This window comes from Lissotriton helveticus, chromosome 6, assembly GCF_964261635.1.
Source record: "Lissotriton helveticus chromosome 6, aLisHel1.1, whole genome shotgun sequence".
NCBI classification, from domain to species: Eukaryota; Metazoa; Chordata; class Amphibia; order Caudata; family Salamandridae; genus Lissotriton; species Lissotriton helveticus.
The window spans coordinates 890,785,663-890,807,238 of record NC_136067.1 but is presented as its reverse complement, the minus strand read 5'-3'; the positions used below and the strand labels follow the sequence as shown (position 1 = coordinate 890,807,238).

At 42.0% G+C, this 21,576-nt stretch overlaps 1 protein-coding gene across 1 annotated transcript in view; it reads left to right on the top strand.

Moving 5' to 3' along the window:
* LOC144763170 (amine sulfotransferase-like) overlaps window positions 1-21,576 on the top strand; it is a 596,057-nt gene that overhangs the window by 125,923 nt on the left and 448,558 nt on the right. Inside the window, exon 3 of the mRNA XM_078648510.1 lies at window positions 7,549-7,757. Within this exon, the coding sequence (XP_078504636.1) occupies window positions 7,549-7,757 (209 nt within the window). The remainder of the gene's footprint in view (window positions 1-7,548; window positions 7,758-21,576) is intronic.

Genomic DNA, 21,576 nt, shown 5'->3' with positions numbered 1-21,576 from the left:
AAGGCATGGGTGGCAAGGGCCCCCTCACCATTATAGTGAAAGCAGCCCCAGGTAATGGGTCCCTGAGGCCTCAAAATGGCTCAGAGACGGAGGCTGCATGCCCCTCTCCACCCAAAAAAAGTGCTTGTAGCGATCGCCCTGGCTCACTCCAGAGCCTTATAATTCAAAAGTGTGGTAGCCTGCCCTTTTTTATGTGTCCCGAATCCACAGATATACCACGGATCTGCTGTACGGTTGAAAAAAATAAACTTTTGACTCTAGGGTGGTACCTCTGGGACCCCACCACCGGGCCTAGGGGGCAGGGTATACCTACCCTGCACCCGATACGTTTGTTTTATTCTTTTTCTAGTACAGGGGCCCTAAAATGTATTTTGCCACAGCTTTGTTGAAGTGGTGGTAGCCAATCAGACCATATCTTTTGATCTATTCAATCCATGGGCCCTCTATGTCTCTATATATACTTATATTTTTAACTTACATTTTTCAGACCCTACGGAATCACCTCGCACCAAATAACCAAAGTCCCACTTTCTGGACCAAAATCTAGCTTTCTGCCAAATTTGGTGTAATTCCTTTCAGCCGTTTTGGTTAAATATTAATGTAAATTAATTTTATATACTTATTTTGAATATAGAACAAAAAAGAAATTAAAGAATGCTACAACACAATTAACTTAATTTTTAGTTAAATATTTTAATCATTTAAATATATCAAATTAAATAAATATTATTTTTCTGAAGTTTAAATTAAAAAGTAATATTCCCACCTACAGTAAAAAAAAAGATTTTTAATATGCATTAATCACTGGTTGGATGTTTTTGGTGATGGACTTACTACATTTATTATTAGGCTGTAGTGCATTACACTCATACATTACAGCCATTACATTGGCTCCACCCCCCTGTTTCAGGGGGTGGAAAGGTGTAAGTGAACAGTTTGACTAACACTTGGATTTTGTCAATAGACAAAAGTGATAAAGCTACTCAAAAGTGTAGGAGTAAATTGCACGTGTAAATAGCTCATAAGTGCAAGTCACATTTGTGAAGAATTTTGTTTGTGTTTAAAATATAACTTATTTTAAACACCTAGCTATATTACAACTGTACATACACATTTCTGTCCCCTCAACATACCTGTTTTCTTCAGTGATCAACATACCTGTTTTCTTCAGTGATAGAAATTTAAATGAGGACCTAGGTCCCGATTCACAGAACTAACTTAAGACAAAATCCTAAACTTACTGCCATTTTGGTATTCACAGAAGGCACTTACTCATTGACGAGTAAGTGCCTTCTGTGAATACCAAAATGAGTAAGTTACTCAAAATTGTAAGTTACTCATTTTTATATTCACAGAAGGCACTTACTCATCACTGAGTAAGTGCCTTCTGTGAATACCAAAATGAGTAAGTTACTCAAAATGAGTAAGTCACTCATTTTGGTATTCACAGAAGGTACTTACTCATCAATGAGTAAGTGTCTTCTGTGAATACTAAAACGAGTAAGTTTCTTCTGTGAATACCTAAATGGTAGTAAGTTTAGGATTTTGTCTTAAGTTAGTTCTGTGAATAGGGCCCCTTGTTCTTCCTACTCCTTGTAAGCAAATCACCATTGGATGCAGTAAAATATCCATAAGCGCAGAAACATTCCATGCCTCCCTAATTGGGCCTGGGAAGAAGGAAGTGCCTACGCATAGTATTATCAATTTTAAGTCACCAAAAATGATTGAATCATTATTAAAGTATTTTTACTCCCAGCAACACTGTTTAGCGTCCACCCAGGTTCTGCTAGGGGTATATTTCTTTAGGCCAGAGGCTTTTCCATCCATATTCATAAAAGTAAGCACACCATATTTTGGGGTGGAGTCTCAAACTTTTAATGTAGAAGTCAAAATTATTTTGAAGCTCTTGCGTTCCTGGAGGACTTGGACAGACTTCACCCCATTCTGGAGGGGGTTGTTCAGAATGAGTTGTATATTAATATGGAGGGGACCTTGGAGACATGCCATTTTATTGATTTAATGGACTTCAGGCCCAATTTAATGAACCCTTGTGTAGAAGGGCAAGGGCTTAGGAATCCCTCAAGGAATATTACAGGTCCAAAGAACAAGTTGAATAATCTTGTACGAATATCAATAACCAACTCTGATACAGTCTTATCACATATGGAATCTACTACTTTCAACCCTCCTTCTCTGACACTTGACATAAACGGCATTAAAGGGTCCACACGCCCATCTCTGGATAAAGCTGCCCCTCAAGCAACATTGGGGAGAACCCCTCAAAATGTAGTACTAAGGTTAAAGATCATCCCGTTTTCCATGCCCCACAAACTCTTAGCTGGAACATTCCAGGTATTTATTCTAAACTGTCTATCGAAGATTGGGTCAATTTTTATAAAGGGCTTTGAAATAATTTGTTTACAGGAGACTTGGGCAACTAAGGGCTTTTATGTGGATATCTTTTAATCCTTTTGTACCCAGTCAAGTCCATCCCCAGCTGGAAGGACGAAGGACGGGCTAGCCATTCTAATCTTGGTTAATTTTTCTTGTCATAAGGTAAAGCTTTTGTTTCCGACACCTTGGCTCCAAATACTGCAATTGGCTGGTTTACTTTCAGCAGATTTAATCATTGTTGATTTTTATTATAATCTGTTTAACCATCCTTCATCAAATGTGGTACACATCCGGGCCAGGATCTTCACCTCTGGCCCGGAATCCCCACCTCCGGGCTGGAATCTCCACCTCCGGGCCCAAATCTCCGGCCCGAATGTGAACATAAAGTTAGTATGAGTAAGTGCATTCTGTGAATACCAAAATGAGTAAGTGCCTTCCATGAATACCAAAATGAGTAAGTACCTTCTGTGAATACCAAAAGGAGTAAGTGCCTCCTGTGAATACCAAAATGGTAGTAAATTTAGGATTTAGTAGTAAGTTAGTTCTGTGAATCGGCCCATAGATTTTCATTAATGATCTTCTTTTTGCGACCGAGTGTTGCCTAGTTCTTTTGAACTCTTACCCAACTTTTATAGGGGGTGGAGCACAAGCATTATTGACTTTATGTTAATTTCAAACGCTTATAGCCTCTTGATTTTAGACAAACTGTTTGAGTGACCATAGGCTTTTTATTCTTACTTTCAATTGTTAGCAGCCAGGTGTGGGTAATAACCTAGTGCTAGTCCCTATTGCTTTCTCTGCTGATAGAGGTATCTGCATTAGGTGAGAATCTGTTAACCTTGCCCAGTTCTTGATGTCTGTAATGGCTCAAAGTTTTGTACAAATGATCAAGTGTTTATCCGCTGTTATATCCTCTATTCTGATAATAGACAGTTTTGCTAAGGCATCCATATAGTTTCCTCAGCACTAACTTTAAGAAGTAAGTCCTGTGCCACCCCATTCAAAAATGGTTTAATTCAGCTAGTTCTGCAGCACACAAGTCATTGAAGTTGGCCCTAAAATCTCACCCAAGAAGTCAGGAGAATATTAAATATGCATGATTGTTTAATAAAGCTACACTCAGGGATATGAAACTCAATCTTAGAGAATTAGCCTGGGCCGACCACCTGAAAGCATGGGGAGTCAGAGGATCCCAAACTTTTTTTGGGAGGCAGTTAATCGACCCTTGTTTAGTATGAGCACCCCGTCTAAGATTGAGTGCTTAATTACAGCTGAAGCTTAGGTCGCTCATTTTTCTCAGGTTTTCAATTCCAGGAATGAGGCCCATATAGAACAAGGTTGGTGTGAAATGACAAGGTGTGATAGGGGGAGGGGGTCTGACTTTAGCCTCACCATCGAGCCCAGGGATGTAGCTCTAGCCATCAGGAAGAGCAAAAGGGTAAAGAGGAAGGCCTGAATTTGTGTTTCAGTGGATATTTTTAAGGAAATGTAGACCTCTGAGCATCCCTGCTCACAAATGTTGTTTGTGCTTCAATAACTGGACCTCTTATTCCACATAGTAAGAAGCAGTCATTTTACCCATTTGCAAGAAAGGGGACAGAACCAATCCTGTTTGCTATTGCCCAATATCTCTGTTGGACTAAACCATGAAGATTTTAGGCAGAGTTCTTCTGGCCAGATTGGAAGAGTGGAACAATATCAATTGATGGACAGAATGGTGTACAAAGTGAAACATTCACCCTAGTACACATACCTGGGCCTAAATCCATCATTGTTTTGCTCCCCAGGGCAATTCACTTTAAACCCAGCCTTTGAAATTCAGTCTTGACCCTGATCCCCATAGGAACGGTCCAGCCCGAACTGCCAGGCCAAGTCGTTCCTGGACCGGAACCAAGTATCCTGGGACCTGTTTCAGGGTTTCACCCCTCATGAGCCAGGCTAGCTTGACTCCAGTGGCATGGAGAGCATGAGACCCACATCTGGGCATACCCGTCCCACTCAGGGTGACAAATGCAAAAAGAACAATTGATGGGCAGAATGCTGAACGATGTCAAACATTGACCCCAGTAGAGAGATCTGAGCCTAAATCCATTGTTTTTGTGCACCTCATGCCATTCCAGTTTAAACCCAACCACATGCAAATCAGTCTTGACCGTGAGCCCCCTGGGAACAGTCTAGCCTGACCTGGCAGAGTGGTTGGAGACAAATAATATAATTTCAGATTTACAGAATGGATTTAGACAGGGGAATGGAACCTTAGAGCAATGTTTAAACCTCGTTCTTTCATTTGGCAAATATGCCCAAGTCAAAAACAGTGCATTCCGTTTGGCCTTTAATGGACTTATTAAGCGCCTTTGATACTGTAAATCACTCAAAACTGTGGAATATCTTAGAGAGTTTAGGGGTCGAAAACCATTAGTTATGTTCAAACATTATTTACACTGTGATACCTCTGTAAGGATTCGCTATTCTCCTTCTAGAGACAGCACAACCTCCATAAATGTCAGTCAGGGAGTCCGACAAGAGTGTATTTTAACTCCATTCTTGTTTTTAATTTATATAAATGGACTCGAGGGGCACCTTCTTCAAAAGAGGGCAGACATACCGAGGGTGGGAAACTGTTTCATCCCCACCCTCCTCTTTACCAACGACACAGTACTCATAACTAGGACTGCAAATGGTTCGCAGCAGCTGTTGGATGGTTTTTAGGACTTCATGACCTCATTAGATTTATACGTTAATCGGTCAAAGTCTTTTGTTTTAGTCTGTGGGCATAAAAGTACCAAACTACAAAATCATCATATAGAGGGATCAACAGCCCTTATAGAGCCCAGCTTTAAATATTAAGGAGTACCTTGTGACTCCAAGCTTAAATGGAGCCCTTGGTTGTCGTTAAGAGCACTCCAACTTTCAAGAGCAATTGAAGGAAATGTTCGTTTTGCATCAAAATTGGGGCATAGGCCAGTAAAGGTGATGCTTGCTTTGTATCAATCTAAACACATCTAAGTTGCCTCTTATGGGGCAGGTGTGTGGGGGTATTGCAATAGCAACAATTTTCAGAAATGACAAAACAGCTTTCTGCCTAGATTACTTTTAGGTCCCTCAGGCACTACCACCTTTTTTGTCATTCTAAGGTTGGTTTGACCAATTTAGAAAACCTTTAAGGGTTGGCCCCCTTTTATTATATGTAGAATTGTGGCAATCACATGCTCTGGGTCTCACTAAATGTATTATCATGGATTGCACAGCCCTTGACAAGGTGGCTTGCATTTTGTGGCTAGCCTACATTAAGAGTACTTTTTTAAGCCTGGAAGTTCCAGAGCTGTGTACTAATCCTGAACAATATGTCCCAGGGCGACAGTTCGGATAGGGACTCTATTTTATGCCCAATGCAAGAACTTACGTCGAACTAACACTCTTTGCATGACCTCTCAGGAAAGATATCTCACTCTATTCCCTCTTGATATGATCTATAGCGCTACTTAAAGTGTATAGAGAACTCACAATTCAGAACTAGGTTATGATTGTGCTCTGTACATACTTGTTCATGCTCCCCCAGAAGGCACCTGGTTTGATAAACTTCCTAAGTGCCCCTCCGACAATCGCTCAGTTCACTCCACCATTCATCGTATGTTTTTTTGTTCCCCTAATAAAACGGTACGATCTTGCAGGTACATGCATCAATGTAGGCTTTTGCGATTCCTTAATTGCGATTATTAAGGAATCGCAATTAAGGAATTGCAAAAGCCTATGCATATAGGAATCTCTATGAATTTTGAGATTTCCAAACATTCCTTAATTGCGACTCGCAAATTGCAGGTCGCAATTTAGGAATGCCTTCCCATTCATTCTTATGGGCCTAGAAGTCCATAGGAATGAATGAGGGATTGCATGCGCAATATGTGAGTACCAATAGGTACTCGCATTGCGCATTCAATTTCAAGGGTGCAAGGGTGTCAAAAGGACACCCTGTTGCACCCCTGAAATTGATTTGTGCACACATGTTGCGCACACACATGACCCAAGGGCATGTGTGTGTGTAACCTACAACTTAGAAAAATGCACTTTAGTGCATTTTTCAACTTTTTTGCAAATTACCATCAAGTACAAATTGCTGGTAATTTGCGCCCCTATTAGCAAAATTGCAATTTGTGATTCCATCATGCATTGCATTTAAGGAATCACAACTTGCAATTCCTTAAATGCAATCGCAATTTAAGAAATCTCAATAATTTGTGATTTCTTGAATTGCGAGAGGCTGACAGGTTGACGCATCGCAGAAGCCCTTTTTGCGGGCGCAAACGGCTGATTTTTGCGAATCACACCGTTTGCGCTCGTTGACGTATGTACCTGTTGGTTTTTAGGACCAGTTTTGCAGCTTATGAATTTTAGATCGTATAAATTGGCTTCCACAATCTACAACAGTTAGATTCGGCAGAAATGTGTTGAGCGGTTTTTAATTTTATTAAAGTTGAACTTAGTATTAGGAATATATATTCTCGAATGGACTTGTGCCTGCCTTAAAAGTACACAAAGTTCTCTGTATCGCAGTTATTTTAATGAACAGCATGTGTGGTGTTTTCAATAAGTAGATTTTAATCTAAATGAATCATGAACCATCGGTTTATTATGCTTTTTTAAATTTGTAGTCATTTATTTTTATGTAACGATGTACTTTTATGGCAATATCTTCCTGAATGATGTTTTGGCCGACTGACTGACTTGTAGCAAGGTGGACGGGATATATGACATGTTTTTAATTTTTTGTAGAATGCAATCTGTCAAACTCTAATTAAGGCCCTCAATTTTTATGATATAATCTGTTGGTGATTGGACAATTTTTTAAGAATATAAGGGGAATCTAGTATAATTACACGGTTTTAAGAAACGGAGAGATACTTATTTCAGAAAGAAGCCACTTACTCAGCAGTACAATGACGTATGGGGCTGCTTCCTCAAACTTCCTAACCATAAGAGATGCCTAAAAAAAAGGGTTGAAATTTCGCGGTGGCAAACTACTGTGATTTTCACCCATACTTCACAGTTCCAAATAGGGTATGCAATGAAAAAATAGAACCTTTTAATTGTTCTATATTTTTGCACTGGAAAAATTACCGAGCAGCGACCTGATCATGAACATTTTGATTTCTGTAGGAACCGTTTGGATGCAGCAAATTTTAACTCTAATTTATAATGAAGGTTACCGGAATGGAACAGAAACTATTCAAACGGTTGACACAGCCCCATGGATTGAATACAACTTTAGGAATGTAGATCACATCAATCGTCCATCACCACGTATCATCACTACCCACTTGCCTTATGATCTGGTTCCAAAAGGATTAAGGAAAAAAAAAGGAAAGGTAGGGTACGACGTCATTCAAAAAAATGCTTGTGATGGGGTCTGTGTTCATCTCTGTTAACTGCTACTATTACCACTAGTACTACTACTACTACTTCTACTACTACTAAGACGTTGCAAAAAGTGAATAAAATATTCTTATATTTTTCAAGATAAACATCTATGGCATGTATCTGGTAGGTGGCCTTTGTGTACTCTCCATCTGAACTCTCCTATGAAAGAGGATAGATAGACAGATAGGCCCGCTTCACGAAGGGACTTCCAACTAATACAGTAATGATTGTAGAGTCTCCATTCTTGTGGTGGACTCTCCGCACTTGGGCCAGAGTCTCCATACGGCACACTGCAGAGTGTGTGCCGCACGGAGAATCCGCCCGAGTGTGGTGATTCCACCATGAGCACGGAGACTGCCCTAGGTGCAAAGACTCCGCACTCGTAACTTTATGACTCATAAGTCCCTTTATGAATCCAGTAGATAGATAGATGGATGGATGGATGGATGGATGGATGGATAGAGTCACGGAAAAATCAAAGATCATTTAACGTCATTAGGAATGTTATAATGTCATTGAACATGTCATGAGTGATGTAATATGCGAGGGAACAAGCAGTGCATGGCAAGGGCATTAATTATAGTAACTCCAAGGCATGAGTTATAGCTACTTGAGATAACTGGTGAACTTCAGTTTTTTTGTCAGTTTAAAACATGGGCAGATTTATCATACTTTCATGCAATTCAGCAAGATATCTTGCTGCGCTGCATGGAAGGGATAGGGCAAGAATCTGCCATATTTATCATTATGTTGAGCATTCATGTCCAGTCCTTGCCCTGGTGCACTACGTGCTGCCCGTGCCAATGCAGGAACCCTTGCACCATGGTGCAAGGGTGCCTGCATTGTAGGCAGGATTGCTTTTTGTGCACAGACACCTTCCTGCACAAAAACAATCCTCAAAAGCATTTTCCTCTTTCTATATAAAGAGGAGAAATTAGGATATTTCTTCTCGATGAGCCTCCCCTGGGAGGCTTAGCATTTTGACTCATTCCAAGTTCACATGTCTTGGTAAATCTGGAATGCACCAAAATCCATGGGTGGAACGCCTTCCAAGTGCAGAGTAATGCAAGGCAGCGTCTTGTGTTACTCCAGGTTTCCCAAGCCATGCATGGCCTTACAAGGGGGCCTTATGTAGCTTGGTAAATCTCATTTTAGGTTTTGCATCACCCTGTGTCGCCTTGCTTGGTACAAGGCCAACAAACTACCTTGTAATTTGTTTTAACTGACATTGTCACCTAACTATAAAATTCCTTTACAATGTGATGTGTTCATTGAATTTCTGATGTGTTTTTTTCAGTTGGGCCTGATTTAAATCTTGGCGGGCGGGTTACTCCATCACAACAGTGACAGAAAACCTGCCCGTAATTTCTCAGAACTACTGAAAGAATTTACACCAAATCACAAAAAGCACATTTTCTGAATCAATATCTAGCTTTCTGCCAAATCTGGTGCACTTCCGTTCAGCCATTTTTGGCTTTGGCTGTGGCTGTGTCAGGTTTCCATGGAAAACTGCATGAGGAAAAGCCATTTTTGGACCCTCTCACCTTTTTTCAGGTCCAACTTGACAGTTTGTCCCCCAATTTCCAGGAAGAAGCTAAGGTAGATGAGAGTATTCTTAGAATGTTTTGTGAACATTCATGAAATCACAACAAACTTTTAAAAACTAAAATAATCTGTTTCCCACAAAAATGTGGTGGTTGTAGTTAGAATTCCTAGAGATAGGAATTCCTCCAAATTTTTCTTGCTAATGACTTTGATACAGTTTGATGAATCTCCACAAAACTTTGCAGACCTATTCCTTTTTCTATATTGGCTAATGGTGCAAGGTTTTGTGGTGATTAGTAATGGGGGTGCCAAGAAAAAAAAATCAGTTCAGCAATATATAGTCATAAGACTTGGCCCCGGTATACTGCATTCCGTTTGCGGTATACCAGGGTACATAGCAATGAAAAAAATGCCAGCACACTATATTGATGGCTAATGAAAGATTTACCCCCAAAAAATGGCCATATTGTTTTGATCACACTTTGACTGCGTGGAGGGTTTAAATGTGAGATATAGCTAATTTGATTATTTAAGCCGTAATAAGACTTGAAGCAGTTTAGAATAATGAGTACGATATTTAAAATTGTTTAAATTGCTTTATATATTATTTTGAAGAATTCGAAGTACCACGGTATTCCCTCAAAAGTACCCCAGTACTAAGCAAATATTTTAAAAAAATTGCATGAAAGTAGAGGGGCGAGTTATATAGCAAACTACATCACTCTACTGTACTCCATTGCACTGTACGGCAGTGCCCTGTATACCAATGCACTCTATGCCACTACAGTGAAGTGGCGTAGAATAATGTAATGTCCAATATAGCGCAGCCCTTTATTTGTATCCCTTCATTTAAAAAAAAAATGTTCAAGTACCACGCTAGATGCGAGGGAGTACATCTGTACTTCGAAAACATTAAAAATATATATGTTGCACTGCCTCTTGTTTTACTATAGCTTAAAAACATAATATGAAGCTATATCTCAGATCGAAACCTACAGCAAGTTTGGTCTACACAATATGGCTGCCTTTTTATTTTATTCCATGCCACTGCACTCTATGCTACTGCACTCTGTGTCCCCATACTCTACACCACTGCACTATACACCATTGCAATCTGTGGCACTGCGCGCCCCTGCAACTGTACGCCACTGCACTGTATGCCCTGCAATCTATGTCACTGCACCTTATGACATTTCAGTATATGCCACTGCACTCTACACTGCACTCTACACCACTGCATTGTATGCCACTGCACTCTGTCGCTGCACTATACACCACTGCACTCTTTGCAACTGTACTGTATGCCACTACACTATATGACCCTATATTCTAATCTGTACCAATCCAATCCAAAAAGCTTTACTCAACAGATGAATGTCATAAAAGCAATTACATCTAATAAGAAACACATTTTTGATCATAATATTTCACAGGGACAACAACAAATATTCTGTCCCTCTCCCTACTAATAGATTCTGCAATCCAAAACAAAAACAGCTATACGTCTGCTTTATCGACTACTCAGCCGCATTTGACAGCATAGACAGAAGAAAACTTTAGGCTAAGCTTTTAAGCTGGGACCCCGACCCCAAACTGTTGAACCTTTTGATCTTATTACATTCAGAGACCTGGATCCAAATAAAACTGGGGGCAGGTAATTGTCTATCTAGAAAAATAACTACCACAAAAGGTTTGAAGCAGGGGTGCGTTCTCGCACCGACCCTGTTCAACCTTTTTAGGTCCGATCTTTCCAATGACCTTGACAAATGCAATCATCACGCCCCAAAGATAGGGGGCCTCACTTTGTCGAACCTGTTGTACACGGACAATTTAATTCTAATAAGCCAAACCCCTGTTGGCCTCCAACATCTCATTAACACAATGAGCGATTTCTCAGAAAAGAACGGATTAAGCATAAACTTGGGAAACTCAAAGGCGATGATATTAAATCAAAAATCTAAAAAGCAGCCTTCACAATGGTTCCTGCGAGATCAGAAGATCGAAACAGTCAAAGAATATAAATATTTGGGCATAATCTTCGGCTCAAAAGGCTACTTCAAACAACAAAAAATGGCAATCAAAACCAGAGGGATATCCCTGGCAATTACCCTAAAGGGCATTAAGAACAAAATAGCGGGACCAAACCTAATCCCTCTGCTAAACATTCTACAAGCTAGACTACTGCCATCAATATCCTATGGTAGCGAATGTATGAGAGGAAGAGATGAGTCCACACTAGACAAAGTAGTAGCAAAATCAATGCGAATACTCTTCAGTCTCTCTCCGTACACTTCGCCAGCTCAACTAAGGCTTGAGTTTGGCCTACAGAAACAACAAATAGCACGCAAGGGTGCTTATGCAAAACGCTGGCACAAGGTAAAGAACTCTGAGATGGGCAACCTGAACACTCACCTATGAAGAGAGCTGGAAAGAAACATGAACAGCCCTGCAATGGTCTATCTTCTAGCAGCAATAAACACCCTCGCGCCAAAAGATCTTTGGGACACAAGCTGCACACACAAATGCTTCAAACGGTTGTTAACAAACTGTGAAGTACCAATCTCTGGAAGAAGATAAAGCAGCACTAACTAGTAGGCCTCACGGGTGGTTCGTGATTCAGAGCTACACCAGGCCCCAACCACAGGCCTATCTAGGCACTGGTTTCTCAAGGGCGGTGAAAGAATCCTTCTTGCGGTTGAGAATGGGGGTAATACCATCAAAAGAACATGTTCCCCCATGGAAACGCTTAGAATCCAATACAAAGTGCAGACTCTGCGAAGATCCAAAAGAGGATGTTTTGCACTTGTTATGCAGCTGCAAAGCCCTAGACAGTGTACGAAGGAGACAACTAACACAGCTGTGGAACCAAAGATGTTTGCGAACCCGTCGACAGGCACTGTTGGCATGCTTTAACGGGGAGGACATTCAATTAGCCTGCTGACTGGTTCGCTTCATGAAATCAGCAAATATCGCACTAAATCCAGCCGTTACTCCATGATCTGGAACAACTACGACCTGCGAAAAACCTATACATGAAAAGAACTTTCTTTGCGAATGCTTGACAGTGTCCTCCTCCCTCCGCTATATTAAGCAAAGAAACCACACACTGATAGTGCCTCACAGGAATCTTGGGTTTTTAATTCCTCTCCATTTAAAGACAGCACAAGACTTTTTTTGCACATATTTATTTACAAATTTATTAATATTGCCAAATGAAATTAAATGAAATGGAAAAAGAAATTTATTAAGCGCACGTACACCAACGGCTTCTTGGTGCTTTGGATGGCAAATGGCAGCTGTTCATTAGTAACCCAAAGAGAAAACCAACTAATAGAGGGCTCCGGGAAACTGAGCAGATTATACAAGGCTCTCTAAAGTTGGAATAGAAGGGAATAGAGCTGAAAACAACTAATCAAAGGCTTGAGAAAATAACCAAGTTTTCAGAGCCTTTCTAAAGTTGAGATAAGAGGGAATAAGACGAAGATCAGGGGACAAAGAATTCCAGAAGAGGGGAGCTTGAAAAGAGAATCTCAGTCCACCCAGTCTTTTCCGTTTGAACGGACATAACGATAAAAGATTAGAGCTCGAGGAGCGAAGGACTCGAGGTGGAATGTATCGATCGAGACGACTAAAAATGAAGGCTGGGCCTTGTTGAGCAAGGGCTTGGTGAGTAAGGCAACCCAACTTGAAGAGACAGCGCTGGATCACGGGGAGCCAGTGCAAGCTCCTCAGGAGGGGCTTCGCTGAACTTGTCCTGGGCTGGCGAAAAACCAGCCTGGCCGCTTGGTTCTGGATCAGCTGGAGCTGGCGGGATTGATAGAGGGGAATCCCCACATAAAGCGCATTTCCGTAGTCAATACGGGACATGACCAGCCCAAGCATGATCTGAACCAGGGCCTCATGGGTGAGGAACCTGCTGATCTTCCTAATGCGGCGGAGATGGAAAAAGCAGGCTGAAAGCACTGATTTAATTTGTTGTTTCATAGTCAGGTCCTCACTGATGGTAACTCCAAGGCTCTTGACTGAGCTCGCAGGGCGTGGAGCACTGCCCAGCGAAGGCGGCCAAAAGTTGGAACTCCAAGGATTGGCCGAAGGCCCAGTCAATACAATCTCGGTCTTTCCAGGGTTCAGCTTGAGTTGGTTTGCATTCATCCAATTACCGATGAACAACATGGTGGATTGGAATCTTTCAATAGAAGTGGGGGAGGAATCAATATCAAAAATGAGCTGGAGGTCGTCTGCGTAATTAAAGACGACCCCTGGTAGCTCTCGCAACTTAGAAATAAGGGGGGAGATATAAAGATTAAATAATAACGGGGAAAGAGAAGAACCCTGCGGGACCCCACAAGTCAAATTCTTGGGTTCAGATGTAAACGGACCGAGGCGAACAGCTTGCTCACGATCCTGTAGAAAGGAGGAGAGCCAACTCAGCGAAGTGCCCCTGATGCCGGCTCTCTCGACCCGTTGAACAAGGATGGTATGGTCAATGGTGTCGAAAGCAGCCGACAAATCAAGGAGCACCAAAGCTTGAGAGATGTTGTTGTCCGCCCCCTTTCTCAGTTCGTCATGGACTGCCACCATTACGGCTTCAGTGGAATGACATGGTCTAAAACCAGCCTGATGTTGATCAAGGAACTGAGAATTTTCTACAAAAGAACCACGACAGCCCGTTACATAGGCTTCCAGAAGTTTACCCAAGAAAGGGAGCAAAGATATTGGGCGGAAATTACTCAAAACCTGGGGGTCAGCCCCAGGCAAATCTTGAAATGTTTTTACACGAATGTGATTGTAATGAAATGTATTCCTTTTATCCTTCCTTATTTTACGTATCTTGCAAAAGTGCTCAAGACAAGCACCTTTTATACCAATTGCAAAGATTTTTATTAATCACGCAATAAAGAATTACTTACTCATAAAATTTCAGTACAGTTGTTATAAAAATGCTATAACATTATTAATAAATATACAACAAACATAAACACAGTTAATATCTAATTAAACAGCTATAGTGATACATTAGATACAATGTTGGATTGTCCTAGTTAATACAAGAAGAGCTGATCTCTGTTTAAAATTACTATAAGTAGTTAGAAATATACTTTGGTACAAAAAAAATAAAATCAGATGTAAATACCAGACATCCATAGATCAATTGACGGGAAAAGATCTTGATCTTATAGCCCACATCCAGCTCAGATACTTAGCTACAGCTATTGCAATACAAGGAAGAGTATCATTTCGCAATATCCTCATTGCGCTACTACATGTTCTGATGGACAGCAATCTACAGATTGGGGCCAGCCACACTTTACGCAAAGCTATATATGCTGGGTGTTGGACTTGGCCCTTTTGGCAGGGTCATCCCTGAACTTTTTGCCTTCCTCCTGTATTTTGTCTGACCTGTTTTTGTTGGTTTTATGGCTCTGGGCACTTTACCATTGCAGTTCAGTGCTAAAGTGCATATTCTCTCTATTGTAAATTGGTGTATGGATTAGTGTCTCCCTGATTGGCTGGTTTGGTTTACTTGTCAGACCCTAGTACAGTGCATGGAGTGTGCCCAGGGCTTGTAAATCAAATGCTGCTGGTGGGCTTGCAGCGCTGGTTGTGCCACCCACAAAAGCAACCTTTAAAAGTGTGTCTCGGGTCTGCCATTGAAGATCCTGTGTGCAGTCTGGTACTGCCATGTTGACTGGGCAAGTGCACTCACTTGCCAGTCCCTAAACCTTCCCTGAACCTTCCCTTTTCTGCCTATTAGTCACCCATATGGTAGGCCCAAGGGCAGGGTGCATTGTAGGTAAAAGGTAGGACAAGCCCTGATGTGTGTGGCATGTCCTAATAGTGGATTACAGCCATTTTCGTTTTTCACTATTGCAAGGTTAGCTGTTCCCCATAGGCCAGAATGGGCAGTTTGATTATTACATCTTATAATCCTAACTGACTCAGGGAACTAGATACAAATTTGAGTTTAGTATGCCTGAATTATAAAATACATATTTTAGTGAAGTTGGTTTTACATTCTGTGTTTGAAAATACCACTTTTAGAAAGTAGGTATTTTCTTGTCTAACTATCCAAGCCTGCTTCTGCTAGGTTGTGTATTACTTGTCTGGAGTCTGAGTGACAGGGGCTGGGGGATTTCAGGAGATAGGACTGAATAGAGAGGTCTACATGGAGATGGGTGGGAGGATTTGCACCTGGAACCTGAATAGGGCTGTGCCTTCCCTCCACAATGCTGACTTCACCTCCTGTGGTGCGTCTGAAGTCTCTGCCCTGCACTGTGGAAGGAAAGATGGAGTCATGTAAACAGAGTGCTCCAGGACTGACTAGAACTGATTTGGAGTAGGCAAAGGCCTTTCTGCCTTCAGAGAACAAAGAAAAACTGTGTATAAAAGAAGGGACCCAAACCCCAGAACTTTTGGGAAACAAGAAGTAACCTTTGCTGAGGAGAGGAACCAGATAGAATGAGGAGAGACTGTCCCTAAGCTGAAGTGCTGCTTGGGGAATTCGCCTGCAGTGGTTGCCTGACTGCCAAAGGAAGGAGAGAGGAACTTTGTGTGTACTTTCATCAACTTGTGACGTATCTCCAAGGGCTTGAGAAAAGAGCTTGCCTCTTGCTGAAGTCTCAGGAACAACAGACTTCACCCACCAGCTCCCCAAGAGTTCTTTGGAAGTGCCTGCAGTTGTGTTGGACTTTCTGAGGAACTGCATGTCGCAAGGAGCTGGAAGTGCGACTCACGAGCAAGAAGCGTGACGCCGCCGCATCACCGGGAAGCGTGTGGCAGGGCCTGTTGCAGTCTGCATCGTGTCGCACCAAGAACAAGACAACATCTTTATTTCTATGGACCAGATCTTCATCGCATCATGGAGTTGTGGGCCGCATCGCCACGGAAGCGCAGTAAGAAAGTGACGCATCACCTCCCCTCGCAGAGAAGAACCGACGCATCACCGCCCCCTCCGCAGCAGTAGGGAACCAACGCATCACCGTTCTTGCGTGTAAGGAACTGACGCATCACCTTCCCTGCAACACTTTTGTTGTATTACGTTACGCATCTTAAGGTACATTGACTCAAAGTGTCACATTTTAAGATCTAAAGAGAACTAAGCTACTTCTACCATTTTAAGTACAGTATTGCGGATTTTTGTTGTTTGTGGTCTTGTGTTAAATCTATATAAAAGATACTTATTTTTAATATACAACTTGTGTGGTGTCCACCTGTAGTGTTGTCACCAGGTTACTGTATGTGTTCACAAATGCTTCACACACTGCCTCTGAGATAAGCCTGTCTGCTCGTGCCAAGCTACCAAGGGGGTGAGCAGGGGTTATTTTAGGAGTGTACCCCCTTACCCTGACTAGGCGCAAGGGTCCCTATTTGGTCAAAGGTACCTACCTCTGCCAACTAGAGACCCCCAAATCTAACATTGGTGGTTAGCGGTGAGGATTCTGGACTTGCATTTGTGACTCATATGGTGAACACTACTAGTGAGTGCAGACCAAAACACAACCATATACTTTTGGTAGATTGTTTTCGTGTGATTTTCTATTTTTGCCAAGAACTGCCAAGTTTAGCCACCATGAGTAAATCAGTGCCCATAGCATCTGTTGATTAGGAAGAGGAGAGACTACAATGCTACAACTTAAGACTGCTTAAGCATTTCTGCAGAAGATTCAAAGTTTCAATGACCGGTCTCTCCAAGAAGGAGGAGTACCAAAAGGCACTGAGGGCCTGGGTCGAAGCAAGGAATACCCCTGAGGAAGGGGCTGAGAATGCAGTTGGGCAGCTAGAGGGGCCATTGGGTACAAAGGAGAGAACACTACCCTCCCCAGCAGGCAGCAGTGTCTCTGCCAAGAGCCTGTCACAAGAGGAGCTGGCAGAAAGGAAGGAAAACAGGATGCACAAGATGAAGCCTGCCAAGCTCAGATTGGGTGGGCAACTGGAGTTAAAAAAGTAGGAGATTAACCCTAGAGGAAAAGAAAATACAGTTGGAGCATAAGTTGGGAATGAGGGAGCTTGAGTTAGAGCTCGAGAGGCTTGAGGCCAGGAGTGTCTCCGCCCAGTACTCTGTGCCTGCATTAAAAGGTCCAAAGGGGAGACCAATGGGTGGTCTAACCATTTGGGTCCGTCATTCCCTAAAATTAGATGTTAAGGTAATAGAGACCAGCCACAGAGACATTCAACTAATTAGAATGAACTCTGATGTTTTGGGATCGCTCGACATCTACAATGTATATGTGAGGAGTACCAGGGGTGGGAGGTCAGAGGTTTTAGCGGCCCTAGGCGCCCTCCTTGATACTTACTCTCAAGATAATAATATTGTCATTGCAGTTGACTTTAATCGAACATTTGAACCCTTAGCCATAGATGACGATTTCCCTGGGGCCGAAGAGGATTGGCATTGGACAGTCCCAAAATTAGAGCTGAAATCGGTTGTACGGTGGACCGAGGATGTGATTAGTATGAATGCCTTATGCTTTGAAAAAGGTTTAAGAGCATTAAATGGAAGGACATTAAGTGATAAAAATGGGTCTATGACATTTGATAATGGGCGGCATAAAAGTAGAATAGATTATGTACTCTGTAGTTTGAAACTGTGGCCCTTGGTATGTGACATGGAGGTTATGTGGAGGAATGAGAGCGACCACAACCCTCTGTGTACAGAGCATAAATGGTGGTCACCTACCAACGGGCCAAGAGTCCTTGCCACCCTTGTACCACCCTTAACTGTCCCTGCAAATAACATGCGTAGGTTAAGATGGGTAAACGTAGCGACCATCCAACAGGCCATTACTAACATCAACACTGAAGCCGATAAAGCGATATTAGCCATGGAACATATTAATTTATCTAGTTCTGGGTTGAGTAGCGTGGTTGAAATTCATGATACTCTTTTTTGCGCAATCAAAAATCACTTTTTGAAGCCTGTGAAGGGCATGGGTGAGAGAGTCCTCAAGCATGCAAAATGGTACAATGCCCACTACAGGGAGGCACGAATTGCCCTAGGTACTGCTTTAAAGGGTAGAGAGACCATGGCTATCCAAGCTGCTAGAAAGGAATATAAAGCTAGTATAGTGAACGCAAAGAAAGCCTGGGATGAGCACCACTGGTCCGAATTAAAAAGAGCTAGTGATAAGAAAGATTCTAGACTGTTTTGGAGCATTGTTAAGTGGGGTGGTGAGGGGATACCTGAACCCCCAAATAACAATGTACCGGAAGAAGAGTGGGTAAAATTCTTTAGAACACAGTATGCCGAGGCAAAACAGATTACATCTCCACCGGACATATGTCAAACCCACTCAAAAGATAATTCCTTCAGTCTCAATGAAATTTTGGTGGCCTTGAGCTCTGTGAATAGCGGGCGAGCCCCGGGCCTAGATGGTGTTCCTGCCGACGTCTTTATTAACGACAAAGAACGTTGGTGTAAGTACATTTACCTTCTCATTAACAATATTGCTAAGGGTGCAGAGGTACCGTCATCTTGGCAGGGAGCAGTAATTATACCAGTGTTTAAGAAAGGTGACCGATCCGAACCCGGCAACTACAGGCCGATAAGCCTTATTGATACCATCCAAAAGATAGTAGGGCGTGTGATTGTGAACAGGCTTCTTGACTGGGCTGAGGATAATAATGCTCTTTCACCGTTTCAAGCGGGATTCCGTAGGTCCACAAGTACTGTGGATCAGGTATTCCGCTTTAATTTGCTGCAATGGAGGACCGTGGTGCTGGGCGGGGGTAGCCTATATGCGGCCTTTGTCGACTTACGGGCTGCCTTCGATCTAGTACCACGGTCGAAGCTGTGGTCTGTTCTCAAGAACATGGGTGTTCTAGATGACTTATTGACACTGATAATGCGGCTCCATGAAGTAACCTTTGCTAGAATCCAGTGGGGGGAGGGCAGGGCATGGTGACAGCGGATTTCCCGGTCGAGCGGGGCGTCCGACAAGGTGGCTCCCACTCTTTTTACACTGTTCATTAACGGTGTCGTATCCCGCATGTTATCTGCGAAGTTGGACGCTCCTTCATTAGCTGGTATAAAAATACCTATTTTAATGTTCGCAGACGACACGCTTATCCTATCAAAGACCCCAAGTGGTTTACAGCGTGCATTGTCTATTTTTGACCTATTCTGCGGGGAGCACGGCCTAGAGGTCAATGAGACAAAATCAAAACTTATGATTTTTAATCCCAACCGTAGTTTTAAATCCAAAATGATCATGAATGGTCGTCCTCTAGAGGTGGTGAACACTTTTACGTACCTGGGTATTCACATCTCAAATAAGAGCAGATGGTGCCAACATATAGATATTGCAACATTGAGGCACAGGCAATTATCAGGTGCTCTTAGTTCCGAGCATAGAAAGTCCCTGATGAAACCTGTAAAGCCTGCCCTTCAGGTATATGAAGCAAAGGCTCTCGGCTCCGCACTATACGGTGCTGAGCTATGGGGTTTCGATAAGGTGGCTGTTCTACAAACTTCGGAAAATAAGTTCTTCCGGGCAATAACTGGTGTCCCTAAAAGTACTCCCTTGCTGCCCCTTAGGTACGATCTGGGCAGAAAAGCGGTTACTCATTTGGCCAGGCTTCGATCGATTCTGTACTGGAGAAGGCTTTGGACCACGCCTGAGCTTTCCCATTATGCTGAGGGGTTTTTAGACATTATCAAAGTAGATATATTCCATAAAATCGGGTGGCTCAAATCGCTGAAAGCAATTCTGATTGAGCTTGGAATGAGTTCGCTTTGGTCAGACCCAGCAGGAGCATCATTCTCTACTAAAAGTGCTTTAAAAGAAATGTATTGGGAAAAGGTAGCCTCCCGGGGTTGGAGTAGCCCTAGTACAGGATCTATGGCCGAAGGTTTTTTAGTGGCTAAGTTGTATCCTTCTTGGGAACCCTACTGGGATATCATAACTAGACCTGGCGATAGAAAACTTTTATTTCAACTGAGAGCAGGTGCACCTACCCCTTAGATTTTTGACAGCTAAATGGGAAGGTGGGTTGAGTGATAGTTACCCTGCTTGTGGTTCCACCAAAGAAACAACTGGCCATTTTTTATTTGCTTGCACAGCTTATGCGGACCTAAGACGAGTATGGTTAAAACCGATGTGCAAGAATTTAGGGACTACCAGTAGTATAGTTGCCTTGCGTATTATGTGTACTAGCACTGTGATATGGATATCAATAGCCACCGCCAAATATCTTGGATGGGCATGGTCGATTAGACAGAGACTGCTAGTCACTTGACTATTCTCTGTCTGGATAAACTGTCAGCATGTTTTAACTACGTTTTTATTACAAAATTGTTTTATCTAGGTGTCTTTTAACTTCTTATTACTTTTAAAAACTGCTAATTTTGTATTGTATGGAAACTTTCAAAATTGGAACTGTACATCGAGTCATAAACTATAAATATTATGCTTTAGCTTTTAATATAATTGACTGTTTTCCAGCGGTATGCCAACACCTGTTGAAGAATGAGTTCTCTGACCCCAGGGAGCTCACAGTGGAGGCAGACCTTTTGGTGGATTCCAGAGGGTCTGGAGAGGCATTGGAGAGTTATCCTAAGAGGAGTGGTTCAGGTATCTTCCAACCCAGAGTGGTGGAAGAGGTTCAGTGTAGCCCAGTTAGGTCCCGTTGGAGTATATATGTTGTATTATTATAAGCTTTAATAATGCAACATTTGCACAATCTACATTAATATTAATCTGTTCAACCAGTTACATTTTTAAAATTTTAAAAAATGTATAGAAATTGTACTATGTACAAAAATAGCTACCCACCCTACTGGCTTACAAACCCAACACCCCGCTAATAATTACAAATAATATTAATAAACTCGGAATTAACACTTCAGAAATATTGCCAAAACCATAAGATATTTATTATAAAATTCACAAATAACTAAAATAAACACACTAACCACTTAAGTACACAAAATCATAAAGCATTACAACATTTCACAAAAATCAATGTTCTATAAAACTATACTAAAAAACATAGTATTCTGTCACCACAATATTTCTTATGATATCTGTGGCTGACTGTATTTTTGAGGCAACATTAAGGTTGTGTACTGCAACTGGACCTCTGAATTCAGCAGGTAAAGCTGACTAACTTGATTTTCTAATTACAGCTCAAGAAGCCGAACTTTATTTTTCATACACTTCGTTTAGTTGTTCGCAAGGTGTCATTGTACAGCAACAGTCAGTACTTCTGACTTTAACAAATGGT